The 27,628-nt window shown below is 37.5% G+C and overlaps 1 protein-coding gene across 2 annotated transcripts in view; it reads right to left on the bottom strand.

Moving 5' to 3' along the window:
- Positions 1 to 1,649: 1,649 nt before the first annotated feature.
- LOC139740857 (uncharacterized) overlaps positions 1,650 to 27,628 on the bottom strand; it is a 130,077-nt gene continuing 104,098 nt past the window's right edge. For both annotated transcript variants that reach the window (XM_071651437.1, XM_071651438.1), the window contains exons 7-12: positions 23,246 to 23,358; positions 20,267 to 20,460; positions 19,319 to 19,425; positions 9,784 to 9,928; positions 7,566 to 7,690; positions 1,650 to 3,721 (exon numbers count right to left, since the gene is read on the bottom strand). In XM_071651437.1, coding sequence (XP_071507538.1) covers positions 2,334 to 3,721; positions 7,566 to 7,690; positions 9,784 to 9,928; positions 19,319 to 19,425; positions 20,267 to 20,460; positions 23,246 to 23,358 — 2,072 coding nt within the window. In that variant the 3' untranslated portion in view covers positions 1,650 to 2,333. The remainder of the gene's footprint in view (positions 3,722 to 7,565; positions 7,691 to 9,783; positions 9,929 to 19,318; positions 19,426 to 20,266; positions 20,461 to 23,245; positions 23,359 to 27,628) is intronic.

Here is a 27,628-nt window from a genome sequence, read left to right as displayed (position 1 = left end):
GAATAGTGCCCTCTAGTGGCAGGGAAGGCAAAATGCATCAATAAAACATATGTGACCGTGCACCTCAAAACGAACATAAAGTCGCACACACTGATTTTGCGTGAGGACTGATAATAAGTGAAATGGGTCAACCTAGCCGAACTTGACTTTTTCATATTTTCTGAAAGAGCAGGTCTTCTTTTACATTATGCTAAAATTTGGTATCATAAAACGGGCAGGAAAATGTGTTTTTTAGCAGTTTATCTCGAACATTTTTGATAGAATAGTGTGATTAGGTGTGTCTTCAGAATCCCTTTTTCATTTCTGAAAAACCTTGTCCACACTCTTCACTTTCAACTCTAATAACTTTTGCAAGGATAGTGTATACTGCTTTGAAAGTTGGCATTAATTACGGACAGAATGTGTTAATGAGACATGCTTAATTTCAGTTTAATCTGATAGTCCCTTCATTGTTGCTACTCCAGTGGTTTACTTCCTGTTTTTTGTCCCATTCATCGCACAGCCAGCACGGTTTGGTAAAGATTAAGCGCTTGAATAGACACTGTACTTCAGAGCCTCTTTTCTCAGTTCACACTTTTCCCGAGTTTGTGCTTTCTTTCCAATATTTAGATAGGTTAGGAGAGTCCATTTGATTTGAGTTATACATCATTTTAAAGCTTAAAGTCTGCTCTTTCAGAATATGGTCTTAACTAAAAATTAATGTCTGGCGACTTTTTGTTTGTTTTGAGGTGCAGGGTCACATATTGGCACGAATAGAATTACATTTCTGTTTTTGTGGGGATTTTTTTTTTCAACCACATTTTTTTTTTAGTTACAGTGCTTTACATAACAATTTTTCTACAGTTCATAGGTTAGCTTGTTTTATCTAATATTAAGAGAAAGAGAGAGAGAGAAAAAAAAAAGAAAAGAATTGCTAGTTAAAGAAAAAACAAACAAACAAACAATAATCATAAGAGCAATTCCTTAAGCTCAATGAATAACAATGTGCAGTCTATGAGTGCTTAGGGTACTATGCAATATCTTTTCCTTCAATTTTGTGCATAGATTATTACATGTCATTTCCTGACAGAGAGCAGATGCAATAAACAATGCTTGCCAATGACATCAGTGGCACAAACACCACTTTATAAAGCTAGAATCTTTTAAGGTTTCATACTGGGTCAAATTCAGTCGTCTTTCCCTGGTTAAAATTTTGTAGATAAGAGCATATTGTTTGTACATACTCTACTGTCACCCCAAAATATTCACTTTTTTTATGCCATACCTCTGTGGAGCAAAAAAATTCATGGAAATTTTTCCAATGTGAAATATTTGTTTCCTATACTAAGGGACATCAACTGCATTGAAGCATTCCGAGGCCTGAAAAGTCATAATTTTGGTGGGAAAACAGTATTTTTACCTTTCTTGCAGTAGACATGTGTAGTGATACAACTTGAGAAAAACAGTATTTTCCATAAACCTACAGTATTTTTAGAAAAAAAAAAAATGTACAAAATACTGCCAAAACAAAACAGTTGGCATGTCTGAATATTTGAGATGAAAAAAAAAAGGCGAGTATCACACACCAACTGTAACAGACAAGGGAAAAACTGAGATATCATCTTTCCCCCATGCAAATCTTTCTGCAATATTCTATTTCACACTGTAAGAACATCTTATGTCATTTATCATTCAAGTCAAAACTGAGAGCTCTTTATATTCATGTCTTTTATCTATTGAAAGAACTGAAGATTGACGATGACTAATGAATGGCCAGTCAAATGATTGACAACATGTCACTACAGTCCCTGGTTTTAGCGCTGATCAAAAAAGGACAAATCTAATTTTACAGTGCTGAGAAACTTAAGAACAAATGTTTTTTATGAGCAGGGTTTGGGACAAAAATAACCACTACCTATCATATTTTCTCCCAAATTTGATGACATTCATTATATATGTACCTTGGCTCTTTATTTTTTCTTCACAATAATAACTCCAAATGATTTTCACTCATCACAGCTGTTTAGAGTGATTTATGAATGAGACAAAATTGATATTATTAGGTTTACTGTAAACTAAAATTATTTAGAAATCAAACAGTGTTCCAAAAGCATGCTAAATTGTGCAACAGACTTCAAAATCCAGTTGTGAGTCCGTGGGAGGTAATCACGATATGAATGTAGCAGTGACTCGTTGGCACCATTTCAGAACAGAAACGATGACACAAGATGAATTCTTTAGTCCCATTTCCGAATCTCTTTAAATTGTGTTGTAATACTGCTTTGACTTGAATAGCTTGTGAACACACACATACACATATATAGAGAGCCTTGTTTTTCATTACCAATCACTGCCTATACTGACGTCGTCTTAGATTTTTCCTGAACTGACTTGTCTCCGTTCAGACTCAACTGTCCGTCTGTGATATTGTATTGCAGTCGCGATGTGGGAAAATACGAGGCATTGGCTGCCGACATGCCTGTGTGCATGATGGGAAACCCCGTCACACCGTTGTACGACAGGTCCATGGGTATTTCGGGGGCAGCGTGATAGTTCTTGTACATGGAGGCAGCCTCTCCGTAGCCTGCAGCTGCGGCTGCCTGGTACGCCCTCGTGGTGAGATTGACAGCAGCGCCGTAGTGCTGCAAGTTGTTGTACTGTCCGTAGTTGGCGTAGGCCGCCATTCCGGCGTACGGTGAGGAGACAGATCCAAGCATGCGGGTATGAGAGTTGTACAGGCTTGGCTCCTGTTTGACCATGTTGCGCATTGAGTCCAAACTTTCCATCGACGGGCTCTGGGTAAGAGGGGATGGGATGGGGTACACCGTCTCGTGTTTATTGGAGGAGGGGGTGACAAAGCGGCTCCCCGTTGAGGGGACATCGGTGGTATAAAGGGGGGCGATACTGTCAGTGTTTGTTGGCCTGGCTTTGGGTGATGTTAATGAGCTGACTGGAGGCAGTGAGAATTGATTCTTAGCAGAGTCTGAGAGAGGAGGCGTGAGGAGGGACTCGGGGGTTTTGGGACTGGGAGTAGTGAACACCCCTTTGGCTACTGAAGTTAGAGAGCTAGCCATGCCGAGTCGCGAGTGACTGCTGTCTGGTGATGGGATCATTCCATTGTGATCAGGGGGGAGTTCTCTGTTGGGAGGATTCTCCCAACCAGCTGATGACACCCTGATGATATCCTCTCCGTCGTGCTTATCCGTGTGTCTGACACTGAGAGCTAGTAATGAGGATGAGGCTTGTAAACGGTTGCTAGGAGACACCGGTGCTACCGATTGATGCAGTCCTGGTTTGTTGGTGGTCATCTCCCTCGAAGATTTCTCACAAATCTTTAATCTCTCCTGATTCCCTTTATGAAAGCTGTCTGACTCACCATAGTCCCTCTTTTCTCCTAGGACAGTTAGAGTCTTTTCACTGGGACTGTCGGCCCGGATGATGACCTGCTTAGGGCTCGTTGCTATGACAGGTTTGGTCTTTTGACCTTCCACTCTTGCCTGAGCTCTCCTCTTGCTCTCTCTTCCTCCTGCATCTGATCTACTTTCCATGTTGCCATGGTTACCTGAAGACTCATTACGCACGATCTGAGCCCCTCGCTGCTTTTTGTTTTTCCTCCGTTCTGGGCTCTGGGTCCTCTTTCTGGACTTACTGGATCCCAGAGTTTCATGACCTTTATGGTTGTTATTGTTGTTGTCACCTTCTTCTGCAAGGCTAGGATCTGCTATGCCATCCCTTTCATCTCCTGAGAAAAAACAACAACAACAAAATGTCAACACTTTTAGCATGAGTTCATCTGCAGGTGTGGTTGTAGAAAATCAGTACAATGTTTTTAAATTTTAAATCAAATTACATGTCTCAGTAAGAAATCAAAACTGCATTCATTCTGTTGGGTTTCATTCTTACACATAATCATGAGATTAGTTGAAAAAAAATGAAAATACATTTTCTCTGGCACTCAAGATATGATACAGAGTTTATAATGCAATCACAGTATTTGCATCTTATCATAACTCTTCAGTAAAGAGTGATTTATGCCAAATTATATATAATTCTCCAGAAAATATTGGCAATCAGCTAGCAACTAATTCTGGCTTGCAGCCTTTCTAGAGCTCCATGTATAAGAATATCGGTTTAGACAGGGTCGATTTGATTGATATAGAATGTTGGCAAGATGGTTCTAGGCTGACACATGTTACAATCAATTTCATTCACAACTTAACTCAGATGGTGATGATGTTAACCTCAAATGCTGCATTCAAACATATAATAGATTCACATCTTGTGAAGAAAGGCACAACAAATATTACAATATCACAATGAAGAGGGGTTCTTTACAGAGAGATTTTCAAATAAGACATAATATCATACTTCTTTTTTCTTTTGTGTCATATCTTTAAGTATTCTTTTGAACATTAATGTTTTCATACAAAAAGTGAAGAAACATACCTCTTGGTGCTCTAGAAACTTTGTAATGATTGACATGATCTAGCTTCAGCTCTTTCAAAGCCATGCGCAAGATTATCACGTAAAATAACCATGGGAACTTAAAGGACAAGTTCACCTTCATAAACATAAGGATTGAGAGAATGTAGCAATATTAGTAGAACACATCATTGAAAGTTTGAGGAAAATCAGACAATCCGTTCAAAAGTTATGAATTTTTGAAGTTTTTGTGCAGTACCCGCTGGATGAGAAGACTACTGCAGTGTATGAATAACTTAGATGTCACATGCGTACAACTATATAAAGAAAATATAAAGAGAATTTCACAAAATTCCATCTGTTGAAAAAAGTATACATTCCCCTGACTTGTTACCGACAAATGTTATGGGTAATATTATTCCCCCTGCCTTTAGAAAGAGGCAAGTCAAGTGCTCTTTTATTATGCGAAAAAAGTGAAAATATGTTGAATTTTCTTTTACATTTTCTTTATACTGTTGTACGCATATGACTCACAAGCTGTAGTAGTCTCCTCATCCAGCGGTTCCAACACAAAAATTTAAAAAAATCATAACTTTTGTATCGATTGTCCACTTTTCCTCAAACTTTCACTGATGTGTTCTGCTAATATTGTTCATGACGAGAACACCTCGTCTAAATTGAACTCACCGTTTTGAATGTTTACACAAGAGAAGCTGCTATCCTAATCCTATTAGGATTTAACTGCCATACCCAGCATTACCAACGGTTAGCTCTCTCATGACAGAGACCCCCCCCCCCCCCCTCCTTTGTTTTTATCTCAGTCTGGCAAGTGTAAAATGACTGCATGCATGGGTGCACGCACACATCAGAGTGCTTTGCCGGACATTGCTGTTGCTATGTTGTCATGAGTATTCTCTCTGCCATTTCTACATGCAGGGGAGGTTGGAAGGGACTTCCCCACCTCTCAGAATATGATTTCTTCATACAATTCAGGTTTTAGACCTTGCAATCCCCTAAAACAGTGTTGAATCAATCCCTAGACTAGAGTGGTAAAGAACTCTTGCAGAGAAAAAAAAAATTCCTGCACAAATAAAGATTGCACTTTCTTTAATACGTAATAAAAAAAAATCGTGCAGCTTGTGTTTGGTAGAAAATTAACACAAAATTACGATGCCCACATCACAATCATGCAACAAGAAGTAATTTGGTCATCAGCAATGCATTTCCACTGCCGCAAATGTATAAGTGTCTTTGATGTAGACTACACATCTACAAACTGGTGCTGAAATAATCCTCAAACCCGAGTTGGAGGAGGAGTTGCACGTCTAAAATCTCTCCTAACTCGGGTCTGGGGATTATTTCGACAGCGTTTTCTAGATAAGGGTAGTCTGAATTCCAGACCCTTTGCCAATTAGATCAATTTTGCCACTCGTGTATGGATTCAAAGGAGTACTTTCTTCTGTTACAGGTCAATGTTTGTACAAGGGATTAACTGTGTAGATAAGAAGCTTGGCTGGTGAGACAAAACGGTGTCGAAAACCCTAGCTAAGCATTGTTTTACTCGGGTTGCTTTAGGCCGCGTTCATGCGAATTTCGTAGCCAGAATCACAAACATGAATCATGATTCAAAACGGCGTTTCAAATCACGGTCTCAGCGGAAGAGCGTTCATGCGGGCTTTCGCAATGCTGATTCTGGCTCAGCTCATCATTTGCCATTGCGCAGCGCACTGCGCAGTTTGACCTTGTCTCTGCAACTCGAGCCAGACCTCCTTATTCCAGCTGTACAGGCCTTTACGTTTTTATTTCGGTGAATACTTTCCGATTAGCTGTGGCATTCAGGCTCTGCCCACAGATCGAGGAACAGATCGAGGAATAATCCTAATTCTTCGTCTCTCCAATTGTTTCCCTTGGTAGACACAGCGCTGCAGCTATTACTTTTATCAACTCAATCGGAGAGTAATTATATGTATTATTATGTTAAACAGTTAACGTTAGATACTAGCATAGAATCGGTGTTGATGTAAACAAACAAGTGCAAGTATGGTACCAAAACACATGATTCATAAGACGTACACAAGCGCGCGAACAGAACTAGAAGCTGTGCATGGGATACCCCATGAGACACGCATGCGCACAGCGCACAATGACGTCATAGAATCATGATTGAAATCACGGTTGCGTTCATGCGGTTTCTGCGATCGTGATTCTGGCAGAATCATGATTCAAAACGCCCTTTTTTCAGCGTTTCAGATCGGCGTTTTGAAACGCGTTTAAATGGAAAAATCGCATGAACGCAACGCAACTAAACACGTTTAGCGACTAAACGTGTTTAGAAACGCAATTCTAGTTTCGCATGAACGCAGCCTTAGACGGACTGTATTCCTAATGTGCATTTTCTCAATCCTTATGTTTATGAAGGTGAACTTGTCCTTTAAGACGCCAGTAGCATAAGGGTTGAATGGAAGAATTATACTCTATTCTTAAAATGACTTTATGAAGAAAGTAAAATTAAACGGCCAGAATGGTAGATGTCTCATTAACCCATCGGAAAACTAGTGGTGAGAATACTCAGGCAGATGTGTATGGGAAATGTGCGTTATAGCAAAATCAGCTGGTTTCTATGGGTTAAGTTGGATATAATGTTAGAAAGTTTTGACTTTCAGACTTTGGCTTTCATGAAAGAGTGATAGAAGTAACACTCACATATGAAAATTATCAAGTTGATGACATTGATCTGTAACACTTCCATTGATTTGTACATTAAAAAAGAATGATATAGAAACTGTAATAACATCTCTCCAGAAAGAAGGCTTTATTGCTAAATCATTAGTACTGTAGAATATAGTTCCTTCAGAGATGTAAACATATAGTTTCATGTTAGATCTGCACAGAAAAGGGAAATATAATTATATTAATATTAATATAATTCCTCATGCAAGTAACTATACGACAAATGACAGGCCATTACCCATCTCATTTGCATATGTTATGTTATTGTGACAGATATCACTGTTTTGTGCACCTATAACAAACTTTCTAATTCATGTTTCCATTTTATGTCTAATTTTATGTATTGTCACTATTCTGTATGCCTGATTCTGATATATTCACATCAATCATCTTGAGTGGAATTTTCCTTTCAGACCAGAGAAAGATGGACAAACCTGAGCCGTGCCGTGGAGAGGTTTTTGGTCTCGGCGTGGCTGAATTGAGGAGAAGGAGACCATCTTCAGAGGGCAGATTGGTCACCTGACTAATGTCCATGATCACATTGTCGAACTCCACACGGCTGAAGGAAACAAGAGAAATCAGGGGCAAACTTGAATTTCTATGTCTTTTTCATGGCTCAAAACCCACAAAAAGGCACAGATTAGGATTCTCTATGATAAACCAAAATATGTCATTTTGGTTGACCGACTCAAATTTTTAAAGTTTGTCTTACCTGGGAGAGTAATCTTTTCTCTACCTGCTGTCAAAATTTGCCAGCTTAAGACAAAACTGAAATTAAAATTTCAATCATTTTTCTTTACCATGTTTTAGGGGATGGGCACTGCTTTACAGAGAAATTGGCCTAAGTGACCCTAATCTTTCAATTTTCTCTTCTCCATTTTCTATGAAACTGCACCTCCTACCTCTCTCTTCTTTCCATCAGTTTTTGAATGCTTAAAGATGATTCAACTTTAACAAGCTATATATCATTTTAAAGCGTATCGTAGAGCTTGCTCTTTTAAAGTACAAAGATTCCCGATCATTTGCTGAGAGAGATGGATGCACTCGTGTCTGGAATGGGGTGGAATTGACCTGCCACCCTTACAATCAGACCCAGTAACACTCCCGCAGCCTTGGGGGAAAAGTGGAAATTAATTTTGGCCTTCTTTTTCTGGGTTTTGAGCTGGGTGGTCATATTTGTCCTGTTATATGCAATTTGCACTGATTTATTCAAACTTTTGCCATGTAAGTCATTTAAAAGGAGAGCTTGGTTTCCTTCAATTTCAACTCATATGAGACAAACCTCACTAGGTACAGTTTTGTCTAGATATAGAAATTCAAATAGAATTATAACAGCTAGGAGGCACCTGCTGCCTAATGTCTTGAATCTCCTTATGTTTACAGAAATCAAAATGACTTTAGATTCATACAAGACATCCATATATCTCACATATTAATACTACTTGAAATCAATTTGGAGAAGGTGGTCGTCAAGTGATGCTGAAATCAGTGAATTACCCATGCACTACCTATTGAAATACATGTGGAAAATATTGACATTTTGTGCGAATGAAAGGCAAGTCTTGCAGAGGAAGCACAGGCAAGCAAGAAGAAAGAACAAAAAGTTTCTCGTGAATTATTCAAATTTCCACGACTGTTTGCCAAGTCCTTGACCAAGGTTCTTGACCAAGGTCCTTGACCTTATGGAGGGGACTAGAGCAGCCAGCCTGAGACACATTCATCCGAGGAGTGAGGTAGCACAGAATAGGCAGACACGTGTTATTCTATAGACCACAGAACAGTGAAACATTCGGCAGGAAACATACATAATATACCTCTGTTTTTTTTCAGAAATGGGAGCAAGGGGGGGGGGGGCATATTATCTGAAAATGATGGCCTGGTGTTAAATCATGTTGCCTTGGTAGGTTGAAAGTCAACATCTGAACTTAGGCACTGATTTTTTTCAGTTGTCAATGGGAAGGACAGTACTGTAATATCAGATAAATAAATAACAGATGAATGAAAGTCAAACTGACAACTTGTACCACTTTGAATCATGTTTTTTTTTTTCTTTGATGGAAATGAATAAACTATTGAATTGAATATTAATCATTCAACCTGCTACCAACATATATCAACTCTTTATATGCAAAGGTACTTAGTTTAACTTGCCAGGCTGCTTGTTCTGTGCAGAAGAACCACATTATATTGTTCTAACAGTATTCACCTGACAAATTTTGGTACATTAACACATTGAAGTCTAGTCCTGAGTATACTCAGGTAGGTGTCCTTTTGAAATATGTATTATAGCAAAATCAGCTTGTTTGCAAGGATTAAAAACAAAACCCAGTTTCCTTCATATTTTTATATGATACATAGAAAGGGAAGAGATTTTGAGGAATACAGAATCATACATTATATATAATATATACTTTATACATAATATAGCTATAATATACTATCTATATAAGTTTTGGCTTGAATATATCTTTCTCCTTACAGGCAAAAATGAGAGAAATATATATTATATATAATATATGCTTTGTACATAATATAACTATAATATACTATCTATATAAGTTTTGGCTTGAATATATCTTTCTCCTTACTGGTAAAGATGAGAGAAATATATAAATCTGTATATGACAGGTAGAGATTCAAGGACAACTTTACCTGATCACCTGATTGATGAAGATGAAGGAGCTATCGGTCGAGTTCTTGGCATAGCAGAGTGTAGCTGTCGTCTGCAGCCAGATGTAACCTCCTGCTTTCAGCATCCAGCGGAAGTACCTGGTGATCGTCTGTCCTTTGCTCAACACTGAGGGAGAGAATAATAGGCACGGGGGTAGGGTGGTATTCAAAGTATATTATCTATATATTTATAGAGAACACTGGCAAGTGAAATTTGAATGACTGGAGCTCAAATTTGATATGACATGAGGTTGATTAGAAGAAATGAAAGAAAATGCTCATAGGTGTTTCTTTCCTTGTGAATACATCAACTATCATGTGACTGCCCAGCTCAAAACTCATAAAAAGTTGCATATTAGGGTTCACTGTAGTGGACCTAAGTATGTCCTTTGGCTTGAATGACTCAAATTTTGTTAGTTTGTTGTCACTGGGAGAGTAATTTTTCTCTACCTACTCTTAAAATTTGGTGTCTTAAAGCAAAACCAGAACTGAGATAACAGCAGGGGCTTTTTTTCACCATTTTTTTTTTTTTTTTTTGGACAGGCGATGCTTTCACTAGGGAAATAGAAAATGTCTTCACATATACTTCTGCACAGCATGTCTTAAGTGACTCTAATCTTAAAATTCTTTTTCTCCCTTTTCTATGAAACTGCACCTCCTAAACTCCCACTTATTTCAATCACTTTTTGGATTAGTTTGGATGGTTCAATTTTAACATTTCATGCATTATTTCAAAGCTTAGAGCTTACTCTTTTAAACATTTTAGAAAAGTTGAAATTCATTGCAGCCTACTTTCTGTGGATTTTGAGCTGAGCGGTCACATATATTGATGTTACACACTCACTCACTTGCATTGTAGAAGGCAACAATGGTGATGATAGTCATTAAAATGATCTTTCTCTCTTAAAATATTTACATAAAATTTGATTAAAACTGCCAGAATGTTACAGCAGCCATGAACTGCGGAAATGAACCAGACATTTCTCCTCAAAAAATCCTCATCATTGACTAATGAACCAAAATAGTGCTCATTATTCTTTAAAATGAAATGAAACGTACCAGTCTAATTGAGGCAAAGCTAGCTCCAAACACTGATCTTTAATTTACGTGTTTTTTGTCATGCTGGTACTCTAGATTCTTAGACTGAAAACAACAGAGATATGAAAAGGAATTCCAATCAAATGATACATGGGAAATAAACTCTATTGGAAAAAGAAAAGGGCAAAACAAGGCAGGAAATTTGATATTTCTTCTCATATCAAAATGTTTACATCCATCATGTAACTTCTTCCTGTTTGAATTCAAAAGTACACGAACTTGTTACCTCCGCCAAGGGAGGAGGTTATGTTTTCATTACAGTTTGTTTGTTTGTTGGTTAGTTGGTTTGTTTGTCTTTGTGCAAAATAACTCAAAAAGTCGCCAACGGATTTGGATGAAACTTGCAGAAAGGGTTGAGAATGACACAAGAAACAAATGACTACATTTTGGTTGCAATCCAGAAATTGTTACAGATTTTATGAAGAATTTTCCACATTTTGGCAGGTATGGTCAATTTTTTAGGTTTTCATACGCACACTAAAGTGCACAGTCAGACTGCAGCACTCAATAATTCAACTCGTATGCAAGCCCGTTCTAGGCTTGCATACGTAATGAGCTGCGGAAGGGGATTTTGTCCTTGGGCTTTCGGCAACAAAAATACACCCTGTATTCACAAATTTGGTATCAAATCCAAGGAAAATATGTAAGCTATCGTCACGTGTTACTCAAATTACTGTAAATGAAAAATATCATGGCGTAATTTGAGCTTGAAAAATGATGAAAAAAGTAATTCGTGTAGTGCACGTTCAAGACATCAAAAGAATACCAAATTCACCTTGCGTCTCAATGAAAATGCATTATTTGGTAGCCCATCTCTTAATCTTTGTATCCATGTAAATATCTTGACAATTTGTTGCTTAATCCGGTCAGGAACCAGTAAAATATACATCAATGTCAGTGCTGGTCAGCTTGAAACCATGCAATCTCAAGAGTAAGCTCTCTCATTGGACAGCGCTAGCATTCAGCGCTTGCATTACGTCATTACGCTGCTACGCTTTCATGCTACGTGCGTGCAGAGCGCATGCTTGCATAGGCACGTGTGTAGATTTCTGTGCTTTGGACAGAAGCTAGAAGCTAGAAGCTAGAAGCTTGGTACAGCACGGGCGAATGCAAGCACTGTCCAATGAGAGAGCTCTTTCGCGCCACTGTACACTTTGTGTGGAGCATATTTCCGGCTTAGGAGTGAATTTTACAGACATTTCAAAACGGAAAAACTAGTATAAATCATGCTTGCGCCTCCTTGACTCCAATATATGATGAGCATCTAAGTTTCCTCTCTACGAAAAAGCCAAAATCAGAAACAACTGTTTCCTAATCCTGTCAGGAACCAAAAACGAACTTTAGATAACAAAATCTTCCATGAAAGGCAGGTGAAATTTACGTAAATTCAACTGATTATAACGTCATGACAAGAACCGATATTACACGCAAATTTGGTATCAAAATAAAAATCAAAGTCTGGGGAATAACTTATCATGACTTGTAACCATAATGAATGCATGTAAAAGTCGTTGCACTGTGAAAACCAAAGCCCTGTCAAACTCTCGCAAAATCTCGCACTCAAGAGACACCTTCGGAACGCAAAGATCGTCAACGAGAGTGCTGAATAAATCTTGCTGGATCGGCTCATTAGCATACGTGCTGCGGACTGACTGTGCATGCTCTAGTTTCTGCTAGGGCAAGGCGCGCCGCGCAGCTGAGGGTTGATGACGTAACGAAACGCTTCTATATTGGGAAATTGGGCCATTTTCAGTATGCATACATATGGGTGGAAATCATTGATCTCTATGGAAGAACAAGATCATTGGTGAAAAGTAGCTGCTTGGTGAGGTCTTCGCTCTGAGAGTGTTTCTCTAGTTTGATATGCAAAATTTCTTGGTTCTCAAAAAGCATGTTACTGAGGAATTTTAATTGGACTAGTGCAAGCTTCTTATCTCCAACACAATTGACTTTTCTAACCTTCCAAACTATTTTTTTCTTCAAAAGTGTGTTTATTTGAGACAGCTGCATTTCTCATTGTTTTTGAATAATTTTGAAACAAAATGGGACACAATAAATCACTGTTAAATCAAAAATCTAGAAATTTTAGAAATACTAAGTGAAGAAATGTCTGACACGTTTATCAGTTTTTATATTGAGATAAGTCACTTGTACTTACTTGATAAGAAAATAAAGGTACTGCTTTTAGTACGGTTCTGTATGCAGTGTATCAGGATTGTCACATCATGTTAATAACTTCTGCAACACATGCTTACAATCTTTGAAGCTGTCTTACGACAGAAATTAACGATAAACAATGATGACAGTCATAACTTGTCTTCTTACAACAGGCTTCATGACTGAAAATAAAATGAAGCCACTGTACAATATCAAAATTTGTGATGAAAGAAAATGATATTGATTTTTTTCACTTGAAAACTGAAGTTATCACTAATTGTGAGGATATTTGGACATGATGTTGAAGAATATGTCTCCTTGAAGACTTTTGTTCAGTCTGATCTGGAGGGTGTTTCATAAAGCTGTTCTTAAAGTTACGAATGACTTAAGAACGACTGGTGATCAGTTCTGATGCGCTGTACTTATCAGAATTTCAATAATTCAGCACAAGAACTGATCACCAGTCATTCTTAAGTCATTCATAACTTTAAGAAAAGCTTTATGAAACACCACCTGATCTGTTCTTTATAGGCATGAGATATTATCTGCAAGTCCTCAAAAAAAGTGTATTTTGCTTTCATGTAAAGCATACTACAGACGTCTCGGTTACAATATTCCCCATCCACAATGAGGTTTGGATTTCAATGATTTATTTTTTCACCCACATTTGCACCATGACCTTGTGAAGAGTACCAAACAATACTTATTCTCTTGTCTACTGTTGCATCATCCATGGTAATCTATATCGCAGTTTTGCAGTTTGTAGCTTCCGTTTCCCCTACCATGTCATTTAGAGTCGCCATGGAGTCATTTTGTGACCCTACATCAATGTAGCGGTTCCTGTGACTCAGAAGAGTGTGACAAAGCAGCGGCACTCATCGCCCCTCAGGAGCTGAATTCCTCTTTCCTCACCCCAGGATTCAGCCGCATTAATGTTGCCATTAGGTCCAATCATAACAAAATTTGCCAGAAGTGTGCATCATTCTGACTTTCCTGCTTAAAAGTAGCCCCAATCAACTCTTGCCTGCTTATCTCAAAGCCCATGCTTCTTGTTTTGCACAATTTAGAGCCATTATGATTTAGACAAGGCCTGACTTTTACAATGGTATCCCTGCCACTTTGTATCCAAGCAGAAGCTTGTAGAGAACCTCATTGTTAGAGTGTGATGTCACTTGGGGAATCCCCCAGGGAGCAATACTATCTGAGAGATGGCAGTCACAGGAACTGTCCTTCAGTTTGGGTGTGCCAGGGACAGGGTTGGGAATGAGGAGTGGCTGATGTTTTTCTTCGCTTCAGAACCAGAAGGGTATTGCTGCAAAACTGTGATTTCCTGCAAATTGTGTCTGATGTCTGGCTGGCTTACACATGGCATGCATTAGTGCCCTTTTCGCATGACAAGATTTTGATATTTTTGAATGTTGTGCACCAAGCGATGGAACATTTTGTCTTTACATCCTTCAGCTTAATACCATGCCCTGAAGGTCATCAACTGAAACGTAAGGAAGTACCCATTTGTTATTTTATTGCAGCCAAACTCCAAATTCCTCGGCCCCAAAGGGGACCACAACGGGCCAATATTAAGTGACAGTCATGACCATCTCCTGTTTATGAAGACACATAATCTACAAACTTGACTCTATCATATTAGCACTGGGAAAAGAGGGAACCTGATAACGATGACAAATTATTTTGCCAACATTGGCCCTCACAGAAACATGATGAATTCATAACACCATCAATGAGTAAAAGTTTAAAACTCATCTAGGATTTTCTTGTTACACAAATTGAGATCTGATAGTTGGAAAGTATAGAAGAAGAATTCTGAAATCAATTAAGTTATAATTGCATATTCCTTTTTGTTGGTCAAAAGGGACAGGGTGACTTTACAAATAACGTAAAGGGGGAGTGTTGAGGTTCCTTCATGAACACCCATAGATTCTCATTCCCGCAGCAATGATTCAAATAAAGTTATGTTAATGCCTAGATGCATTTCTCATTATGTGATGGAAATATGAAAACGCAATTATCTGCAAATATACTGTAAACAAAAAATGTTAGTGTGAATTTTGCGAGAGCCAAGATTGGCACAATCAAAATGAATGCATAAGTTCTCGTCTACGCTTTACGCATTGAATGTCAGTGGCAATTCAGTGGCAATCAAAAAAGGCTATACCTTTTTGCTTTAGAGTAATATAATTACACATCTATATATTATTGTGTATAATAGGTGTCCTACATTAAAGTTCCTGTGTACCTTTGGGAGCAGTGATTTAAAAAATGTTCAAGATATCACATTTGATGCATATGTGTAAAAATATCCTACCATATAAAATTTTTGCAATAAAGCCCAAAATATAAGGAGATATGTGTTTTTCTCAATAAACCGTAACTGTAGATGGTTTTGTCTAGAAACATCTTTATCATAACTATTGTTCACATTTTGTGTATTTAACAACACTTAACATTGATTATACAGATTCAAATTTTTACAGTGGTTTTTCTATCCCAAACTCACATTTTAGAACTATTATAAAGCACTAATGCTGGGTTTCTGTTTCATCTGCAAATGGTAAATTATGCCTTTAACATACATATATTGCATCCATATAATAATCAACCTATAATCTTCTCTGCCAGCTAACATGAGTGCCTCTGCAAAACAACAATTGGCAGGACATATAATATGTTTAGTATAAGTGATAAGTAACACATTTATATTAAAGAACGTTTTTGTTTCTTGAATACATCCTCTATTGATGCTGTTTGTGTACCTGACATAAGAATCTAAAGAGGACACTCTAATATACCTTAAACAGGTATATAATATTAAACAGACACTTACTGGACAGGTGTCTGGATATGTTAACTACTGCTATTTCATGACAAATACTCCAAAATCTCTCCCTGAGAAAAAATAATTGCATCATCACATTTGTCCCAAGCTTAACCTCTCCTGCTTCTTAACCCGTTGAGGACGGACTGATTTTGCTACAACACGCATTTCCCATAGACACCTGCCCGACTTGGGCTCGTCCTCAACGGGTTAAAGTAGACTTAAACTCAGTTTTATCCTCTATTCCCAGGTCTTTTGTTTTTTCTCATGTCTTGTTGCAATCATTATATGACTTTACCACTGAAGATTTATTTCAAAAGACAGACTCATAAAAATGATATACTTGGCCTTTTATGACAGCAATATTTGTTAACTTATACACACTTCTACAAAGGTCACACAGCATGCAGTACACCTTCTGGGTACACCTGAATAATACACTCAAGCGACCATTAAATCAAATTTCCCTCTCCTGACACTGAAATCAACCCATTTGTAGCTCTTCTGAATCCACCAGCTAATCCAGGCATCTACCCATGTGTGACATACAGCTGTAACATGTGTTAATATTTGAATTCATCTTAATCTAAAAACACTTCAGATTTTAAAGCCAATAATTTCTACGTTTCAATTTCTCACAAGAATGCATGTTGGACCGTTAAGGCAGTTTAAATCATCTTTCCAATTTTTCTTTCCCCTTTTGTTTAAAGCTTTTCAAGGCCTAGGATAAATCACTTACACAGACAGTCCAGAATGCCCTGATGGTTACTATTCTTGATATCAAACAAATTAATCGAAGCAGTACATATCTACTTTTATCTGCTGTTACTACAACCACAGGAAAGTTTGTTACAAGCTTCTTGTGCTACTTTACTGAGCATAAATCAAACATCAATTGAATTGTAAAACACACACATACACACACAGAAAGAACAAAAAAGAACTAAAAATCTGGTTTATAGGCAGAAATAAACTGCAAATGCAATAATCTATCCATCTTTCATCTTAATGATTAATTGAATTGTTCGTGAAATTATTTTTTCTTCGAAAATGTAATCATACCCAAATCTTTATATTACTGCTGTATTCTCATTCGTATATCGTTTTTTTTAAGAGTTGCAAAAATAAATTGAATTGAATTGAATTGAATTGATTTGATTTGAATTGAATTGAACTTAGATCCCTCTGTTGAAATGTGTTTAAATTCCTTGGACTACATATACCTCTGTAAATTCAGTTTGCACCAGAATAAGAGGGAGGTCAAATCTATGACTGAAATATTGATTTTTTTTTTCTCAAAGAAAAGTTTCAAAAGAAAGTTTGTCTTCCTTACAATATCTGTTTATTCTCAGAGGAACGTAATGATGTCATCATGGTATGATGGTAAAAAGCCTGTTTGTCAAAACTACTCCAGTTACAACCTGTCTACAGCAACCACCTGCCCATAGCAACCACATGGTAATCTTCCAAAAACACGTAGGTAAGAACCTGTATGTGTATGGCCACCACCTGCTTTACACAACTAGCAACCACAGATTTGGTTTCCGCTAGACAACTTTACACAATGACCCCTTCAGTGCGAGTGTAGCAATGCAACCAGCTGCAGTTGAAAGCTTTGATGGTCTTTGAATCAACTGAAACGCAACGCTGAAACTTATTCATGGCTCATGAAATCAGTGATCATTTCAAGAGGGAGGGCAATAAGTATATATAAATAACTTTGCATACTTATCACACATAAAAAAGCATGTCAGTGCATAGTTGAATATATACTGCATATGCAGTTGACCTGCTTTAGTGGCCACCTGTTTTGTACGGCCACTAAAAAAATTCCCCCATGAGAAAAGTCACATCAAAGACCCTGTCAGAGGGTTTTATCATCCCCTCCCCTTCCCCCTCTCTTTCTCTCTCTCTCTCTTTCTAACCCTTATTCCATGAGCATCATGTTGGACCCCCTTGGTTTTCTTCACTGCATTAATGTTATTCATTATCAGTTGCCAAACAGTCAACCTTTGTTCTTATTCTTGGCAATCGTTCTGTATGCAAAGATTAATGCATGTGATTATATTACAGTTGTATATGTATGATGATAACTGTTGAAAATAGTCATATTACTCTTATTTTGTACAATGTTAATGAGATTGCAGAGAATTGATGTACTTGTAAAGAAAATGGCATGCTGAGAATAAATGAAGAGTTTGTTTGCAAAAACCGATAAGTCCATATTTGCCAAATGGAGACATTTGCCATTAAAGGTCAAGAAAAATAAAGAGAATAATAAGAAAATTTTTGCTTCTTTTGACCATAACTTCAAAAATGTACCTTTATATGTAGTGACCGATATATCATTTAAAAGGTATCATTTTGTACTTTATGATAGAGACCGTACTTCAAAATCTTCAAAAATGGACTTTATCGGTTTTTGCGAACAAACTCTTCAAATCAAATCAAATTATATCAAATCTATTGCGACCACCTGTCTATGACAGTTTTCTGTCTCCCTCGCTATAGACAGGTTTGACAGTAGCACTGTCTTGGTGTATGTGTAATCGTTATGGGACACTGGAAATATCACGAATGCTACCCCTATTGAACCAGTCTACAATAACCACCTGCCTACTAGAACCACATCTTGTGTTTTCATTGAGCAATCATTATCAAAATAGACAGTTTTGACTATGTTTGATATGCATTTAATGTCTTGCTATGTTAGACCTGCTGCAGTGAATTAAAGTAAACTTTTCTTTAAGTTATTACCAGATGCCATGCAAATAAGAGTTGGTTTTGTTTTATTTTATTTTTCTTTTCTTTTATCCAAGAAGAATCCAATCTCAGGTCTCTTTATTCATTTAAACATAAACTTAAACTAGTTTTTCTGAATTCATATCTATAGCTATTCTTCAATCCTCCTCGATATTCTCTGTTCATGCTTCACATTACTGACATTATCGATTATGTAACATGTGCCTCGCTCGTGATTTCTGTATTATCTCCTGAACCTCCTTTGTACACATTTGGTATCTCTGCTATTGTACACTGCATCTGACTTGTACCTCGCTCGGGTGATCACGCAACACTCAAGAAGTCTGTGCCGCGGACATTGTTTTCATTGTTTTCTTTTTTCTTTTTCTTTTTACTTTTGGCGTTTATATTTCTCCAATTCAGAAATTGTCATTCCTTTAATTACATACCCAAGTAAGAAATAATCTCACATCCGCATCTGGGAATCTACACCCTACAAGCAATGCTTCTATGTAGATTCCTCATATTTCACATGTTTTATTGTCTTATAAGCTGTACGTGACAATTCATCCAGGCTTTTGTATTGTGATGTTTATGTTTTATGTATTTGTTGAAATGTGGAATATGGAACAATTAAAAAAAAAAAAAAAAAAAAAAAAAAGGGAATAACTTCCATGAGTGACTTACGGTCCTGGTGACTACTCCTAATGTGGCTGATGTCCTGAGCATGGAGGAAACCGTAGAAACTCTTCCCGATTACAGAGTCTGCTGAATGGTCCAGGAACTCACTGATCCTATACGGATGGAAACAATGTCACGAAGAATAAAGTCACTGATGAAATAGATCTTTGTCCACTCAAACTGCTAAATATATCATATTCACTTCACACATCTCATCACAATGCATACACAGGGTTCTAGAAATGACTATTTGTTTCATATGGGCTTGAAATTCAAACACAATTTTTTTCTTCTCTCTATGATATCATATCAAAGCTAGCTATTGCATAGCTCCAGCAGTTACAGAGTAATTATTTTGAGCAATTTCCTTATTTCTCTGAAAAGCCTGTAACAAGGCACATTCTTTAACAAGCTGATTACATTGTTTCCAAGATACACTGAAACTAACACCACACTGCATCCACAATGAAACCTCAATGTATTTCCTTTTACATGAAAACAAACATGAGTTTATTCAATGTTACATGTATGTGACAACAGTTTTTATGGCAGAGTTCAACTTCTATCATCAAATTCTATTTTTGTCAAGCCACCTGTCTTAATATATTGTGGAACCTGGTATATCTATGAGAGGAGATATGTATGACTGGTAGAGATAAGGGTATAAATAAGTGATGGTGCAGGTAGTTTCGTCTCCTAGCACAATATGTTGAATATGAAATGACAATGGTATGATATTACATTACTTGCTTAAATGACATATGACACTTTTATAGATTTTGATAATGCAGTAATTACTGTTTTTATTGATGGAATTCCTATTGAATATTTATGAATTACAGCTAGACAGACAGACAGCTAGACAGCTAGACAGACAGACAGACAGACACACAGACAGACAGACACACACACACACACACGCACACACACACAATCAAGAGGCAGGTGTCTTACTTGGCTTCACAGAAGGTGATTGTCAGGTCCAGATCCACCTTGCACATAAACATGGTAGGGTCCAGCCGCACCTCACTGATGGTGGGCGGGGGCAGTGAGTAACCCATGGCAACGAAGCCCATGACGGTTGGTGTGTGGTGGTTGTACTGTGAAACAACCAGCTCCGGCCTCATCGCTCCAGTAACCTGAATCACCTGGAATCAAAAAAACAAACAAACAAACAGACAAACAAAAACAAAAACAGTAAAAGGACAAAGTTACATCTTTTGCGGACAGTATAGTACTCAGATACTTCATTTAGAATTCATTCATTGTTGATAATTATGTGAGGGGATGATATACATTGTACCTGCTATCATCAAACATTAGTTTAAATCTTGCATTGTTTTTTGACATGCAACTTATCACATTACTAATATCACATACAGACATCATTGCCAAGAAATATGCAAAATAAGGCATTTTGTTTGGAATATGGAAACTGAAACAGTCGTTAAAGAGTCAAGAGTTTGAGAATGAATGATATAAAGAAGGCCTATGTGAGTATTGTGGTATTCTGCAATACCTTGCTCGCTATTTTTGAATGCTATGTCTCCAGCACTCTAGACTCATCTTTCTGTCACAGTTTATTTTCTAACACCTCCATTTGGAATTGGCGAGCCTTCTTATTATTATTTGACAGATTGTTGTATATATAGTAGGCCTATTGCAAATAATGCCACCTGAAAGCTTAAAGTCTGAAAAACAGAAATATACTGGAATAAGACATTCATGTTTTGCAACTTTATCATGCCTTGATGATGTGACAAGTCTCATACTTTATCAAGTTTTTAAAAAAAAGAGAGAAATCTTCAAATCTTCTTGCCAAGCAAATATATGCGTCATGCTGAGTAATACCAAAATACTACTAAGTTTGAAGGTACACACTTAGGCCCGAAGTCACGAAGGTGGTACAATTGAAACCATGGTTTATGAAAATTTCTTCTTCGTAAATACGATTGACAAATTGCGTACGCCAACAGACGTCTAGTAGCAAACACGCATTGGTACGCACATGTCAAAGGTACGCCTATTTCACGCTTTATTGTACCATGGTCTACGTTTATACCACCTTCGTGAATTCAGGCCTTTATGTCCCGTCAATGGATGAGCTCACACAAGGGAGGTTTTTCTCTGTCTACTATTAGGAATACACATTATGTTGTGGACCTGAGGCATTAGAGCTTTAGATATTTGTAACGTGACTGTTAAGATGATGCTACTTAAAGGACAAGTTCACCTTCATAGACATGTGGGTTGAGTGAATGCAGCAATATTAGTAGAACACATCAGTGAGAGTTTGAAGAAAATCGGACAATCCGTTAAAAAGTTATGACTTTTGGAAGTTTCTGCTCAGTCACGGCTGGATGAAAAGACTACTACAGCTTGTGATGTCACATGAGTACAACGATATAAAGAAAGAATAAAGAAAATTCAACATATTTCCATTTTTCTCGTGTAACAAAAGAACACTTGACTTCTCTCTTTCAGAATGCAGGGGGAATAATATTACCCTTAACATACGTCAGTAGCAAGTCGAAGAAATGTGCACTTTATTCGAAAAGTAAAGTTTTGTGAAATTCTCTTTTAATTTTCCTTGTATAGTTGTACGCATGTGACATCATACACTGTAGTAGTCTTCTCTTCCAGCAGTGACTGTGCAGATACTTAAAATATTCGTAACTTTTGAACGGATTGTCCAATTTTCCTCAAACTTTCACTGATGTGTTCTACTAATATTGCTGCATTCTCTCAATCCTTATGTATATGAAGGTGGACTTGTCCTTTAAGCGAAATTATAGTGTTCTGCACATGCATGTGTTTATATTGTATAACCTGGCTGCATCTTCTAAGCGTTCGTGTTGCAAATGTAAAGCTTGCTATTTATAAAAAAAGGGGGGGGGGAAGAGAGAAGCTCAACTTGGTTTTATGCCAATGAAATTTCCGCCCACGATGTTATCTATTCCAAATGTTTTGGATACTCTAAAAGATTTTTTTTTTAATCATCCCTTTCAACTTTTAACCTCAAATAAAAGTCTTGAAAAATATAATTTGTGCTCTGATGGTTTCCTGTCAGGGGAAAATCATGATGACTTTATCACATATCCTGAAAAGTGTACGGAAATAAAAACTCACACAGCATTTGGGAAGGAGTCAGAACAAAAGGAATGGTGCAGTGTAGTTTGTATGGTAATGTGAGCCAACTTTACTCACTGTGATTGTAACTGCTTCCAGAACTTTCATTCATTCTGAACAAAGGGATTGACTTGGCCATAAACCCTAACTAACCGTAGCTTACCCTAACCCTAAACCTAGCTTTCAGCAAAGTCCTTACAGTTCACCAGGTTGGACTATCACACTTACTGTTTGTTAGTTGGGTTAAACTATTTATCTCTACTGTGTTTGATTTCAATATTCCTTATGTGAGGAGAAAAAAAAGCACCACAGTGAAAATGGTCATAATTGACACAGGAAGTGCAAGGATGAGGGCAAGAAGGATTTAACTTTGAACATGACTGTACTGCCCATGTAACCTTCAGGCTCTAAAATGGTTCTATACAGATTGTGCACTTTCGTTGTCCTTATACTTCACCTTTTCAATACTTCTCTGAAAAAAAGAAAGAAATGTGAATGACCTCATAAGTAGTGCTGGTATGCAGTCTTGCCTAGTCTCGTTCGTTCAGTAATTAGATATCATCGGGTGAGATTGATGAGGACAACTTAACGCCCTTCTCATTCTCAACCGACGATATTATTGTCTATGAGGGGACCACGAACTACAAGCTCTGCATTTTAGCAGTCCTGTCCATTTCTAATCAATGTTGACTTTTTTTTTAATGTAGTCATGTAAGAGCAACAAGGGTATAGATTTCATGTCTGTCTATCCTACAGAGAGATGAGACCTTCTGGTTGTAACATAACTCTTATGGGTGACTCTACCTTGTAACCTGAAGACTTGAAATGGACACCTCTCTTGGTCAGAGTGGACTTCATGCGGATCAGAAATGACCTCTCCATCTTTCCAGACGTTGCCGTCATGTTGAGGGCGACGTCTGAATGAGTGTAATAGACAAAACAAAAGAAAGAAATTAGATTTCATGTCTTCTGAAATGATTACATCAATAAATGATACTAGAAATACTGCACGATGTTTGTACGGTTCACACCCAAGTGAGAAAATCCACTTACCATTTATATAAGCTCTGGTGTTGTATATGATCACACCTGTCATCAACACAGACAAATGTCAGCATGATACAATAACAAGTGTTTGAGATTTATAGCAGATACTGGCATATCTGTAATACCATGCTGCAGCAAAGTAGATTAACAGTTTGAGTTCTGCATATTGACCGATTCGGGTTCGTTGAGGGCAGCAGACATTTCATGGCACTGGGCGCAGCCATAGTGGGTGTCTCAGCCGACCCCCCCTGCTCTCCTCCACCCCGGGCAACATGTTTATCACGCACTTGTAACAAAGGTTCGCGCACTAAGCAAGCATTCGCGCACTCAGTACGAGACGCGCATTGGCTAAAGCAGTTTTTCATTCTGCGCGCGTGCTAATGTAGGGAGAGGGGTGGGAGGTGGGAAGGGGGGGTCGGCTGAGACACCGAGTAATGGCGCTGCCCATGCCAAAAATACACATAGCGCGTCACAGAATCGGTCAATAGATTCTTCAACTTTCATATTTTTGGTTTGATGAATGAAAAATGAACTATAAATTTCCAAGAATTCAACATGATGTGATGGAGAAGTCTGTTTTAAGCTCAATAAAGGGTGAAATCTCACATCACTTTTCATTTCACTTCATTTATTAGGTTTCCACACAAATCATACAATGTTGTGTTTACAACATCCATCAATGACCATGTAAAGTGACACATAAACTAAAAGTTATAAGTTCAGTATATACAAAAGCATTTACATAGCACAAAATAAAATGAAATTATTCTCAAGGGTACATTCATGACGGATAAATAAAATTGTGTGAGGAGGGAACCTACATAGAAGCAGATGCTTGTAGGAGTAGGTTCCCCGAAAGAAAATCAACACAGGCTGTTACACTCACGCACACACACACACACACACACACACACACACACACAAACACACGGAACAAGGAGAAGAGAATGAGAAAGAGGAAGAGGACAAAACACCAACTAGACCGTCATAGAGACATAAATGATGGTACCTGCAGCTGCAAGAGGAAAGAACAATGAAAGAAAAGAATTAAAAATAAAACCATGTTTGGACCTGTTCTACAATCATGCCAAATAATCTATACCTGTATCTATCACTGAAGACCAGTCCAGAGAATACCCAGGCAGATGACTATAGGGAAAATGTGTTCTAACATTATCAAATTGTCCTCAACAGATTAATGATAATCGTATTTGCATATTGTCCATGCATGATATTATGTCAATGCTTAATAAGATTTTGATAGGTATTGTTGCCATGATTTTTACTGAATTCCAGCCAACACCTTTGTGAGTTAAGATTCATCAACACACAAGGCAATCATAGGGATGATTACAACAAATAATGATAAAATTATTGTAATGTTATTATACAAAATAAGACATAATCATTATGAAAGTGATGTCAAATGCATATATACAATTGTATTACTGGTCCATCCCATTGGCATCAAAGAAATGCCAAGTTTGTCAAGAAAAGATGGAAATATTTCAAATGTGTATATATAACATTTCTCTTCATGACTCTTTAAACGTCAAGTCACTGCTTAGGTAAGGGCAATTATTCTTGCATAAAAAAAGGATATATCACTATCAGACTGACACCTTGTAATAAAGAAGACAGTCTGTCTTGAAGACTAACTGCTCTATAGATGAATTCATCTCCCTTGTCACGGAGTACAGGTCTGTTTGTGTATCATTCCAATGAATGATCAATTCTTTCTTTGAATAAAGTGAGCAGTATTTCTCATCACCTTCCAGGTGAATTCGTTGGCCTGAATATCACATCCAGACCACAGTTATTTTAGGCAAGCAGCCGTGCACCTTCTCCAACACATTGCAGGGGCGGATCCAGGAAATCCTTAAACAGGGGGCACCTTTACAAAATTAAAGGGGGGGGGGGGAGCACACACATCCCTCCCCCATTTTTTTCTTTTTATTTCTTTTGTTTTTACAACAAAATAAAGCTGGGGGGGGGGGGGGGGGCACCCGGTGCGGTAGTCCCTGGATCCAACACTGCATTCTTTCCCTCCTACCATTCTTAAACAAACTCCCCGAATCCCACCCATCATCACAGGAATTTTCCATCCCACCTAATCCAATTAATGGCTACATTAGGGTGTTGCCCAGCTGTAGGAGGTTATACCATTAGACATCATTTATACATGAAGAAGACATTTCATTTTTCTTCATTGGCATAACATATCTGTGTCATGACCCCTCAAAAGTGCATTGCTATCATAAACGGTCACCATGCCAATACAGTATTAACCTCATTCTAATTCTACCCTTTATTCTATCTTTCTCCATATCTACCTCTCTTTACATATACACATATATATATACATATAAATACACATGTATATGATATATATATACACACACACATTTGACATAAAAGTTACATAATCATAATCACATGATTGTGTCATACTGTCTTTGAACTGTCTGATCTGTGAACACACAGCTGTGCAATGGTGCATTACATTATTAATTAAATCAAGATTCCATGATATCATTTATCTTAAAAGTCATTAATATGTCTTTTATACTAGCTGGCATAAAAGAGTGGAACAAAAATACGTGGTCACATTTAAGCTGAAGTCACCTGAATATAAGTATAAGCTTAACCCGTTGAGGACGAGTCCAGAGTATACTCGGGCAGGTGTCTATGGGAAATGCATGATAGAGCAAGATAAGTCTGTCCTCAGTGGGTTAACTAACTAATGGTGAGAAGAATACCTCCATGACCTGAAATTAACAGGGGTAAGCATAATATTCATTGTGAAACCAGCATCCATAGCCATAACTGCGGGGGTATCACGCACAATGGATAAGACTTTCAACATTAAAACATTCCGTGTGTGAGTCCTGAATGGGGCTAACGTCCTTGTACAGCATGTTTTTACCCACAATGCACTTCTAGACCCTGGTGTAAAGATGGGTACCAGCCAATCCTGGGGTAGCAATATAGTCATGTCCTTCAGGAAGAGAAGTATTAACCCATTGAGGACAGGCTGATTTTGCTTTAACATGCATTTCCCATACACACCTGCCCAAGTATACTAAGGACTCATCTTCAACGGGTTAACACTGCAGCAGCTACCCTGGGTGAATGAGACCATAATATCTTTTATCATTAAGAACTATCTGAAGAAAAAAATCAAGAAGTCATCTGCAAGAAGTTTATAGAAAGTTTTTATTACTTTTTTAAAGTAAAATCGTGACCCTGTGAGTGAGTTGACCCAGTTCTGAAGGTGGAGTTTTACTGTTCTAACTTAAATCAATTTTGGTGCAGGGGGCTGATCACATTAAAGTGAGGATGATATACCAGCACAAATACCTTACGAATCATTGCGGGATAAATGCTCACGTACTGTGACGTTGATAATGTGTAGTTTGCTTCCATTGAACCAGTTTATTTATGGAAATAACAATAAACTTTCACTCACCATTCACTCTATCATTTTCAAACATTTGAAGTTCTCTCTTAATCTTTTAATACTCTGTTTGAAATTTCTACAGGTATCAAATGAAAGCCAATCATATAACACAAAACAATTGCTGACCCACCTTTAGATGCACTCTCAAGAATGGGAAGTTAATGACTCACCATTAATAGAAGGGATAAACTTAAAAGAAAAGAATTAAAGGCTAAAATATGACAACCTCATATGTGAAGTAATCCTTGGACTTTGAGTTTGAAATAAAATCTAAAACTCATTAACCACTAAGTCTAGAAATTGTACATAGTGTTCAATAGAATTCAGAGGCTGTATTATCTTTTCTATACAATATAAAGCCATCCAGCTAAAAAAAAAAATCAGTTATCATTTATATTTTGACCTTCATATGTTAGTACATAGAAGTTAGTCCAGCATAATGTACATTAACCCCAAAATTTAGATTTTGGCATAAATTCTAATATATTGCTTGCTTGAAGAATTTTCGGGGCAAAGTTGTCTCTCATTAAAGTGTTCTCAAAGATTATTTTTGTCTTGGAAGATAATGCACATTGGAAACAGAAAATAACCTGACATCCGTAATATGTACCCTTTTACCTTGTAAAAGCCCAAATGCTGTTTTTCTTTTGTGCTGATATATTTCTGCAGTCATGAACACA

This window comes from Diadema antillarum, unplaced genomic scaffold (genome assembly GCF_040938485.1).
Source record: "Diadema antillarum isolate AM-2024a unplaced genomic scaffold, OU_Dant_1.0 seq00000889_RagTag, whole genome shotgun sequence".
Classification (NCBI taxonomy): domain Eukaryota; kingdom Metazoa; phylum Echinodermata; class Echinoidea; order Diadematoida; family Diadematidae; genus Diadema; species Diadema antillarum.
This window is presented reverse-complemented; position numbering and strand designations above follow the sequence as displayed.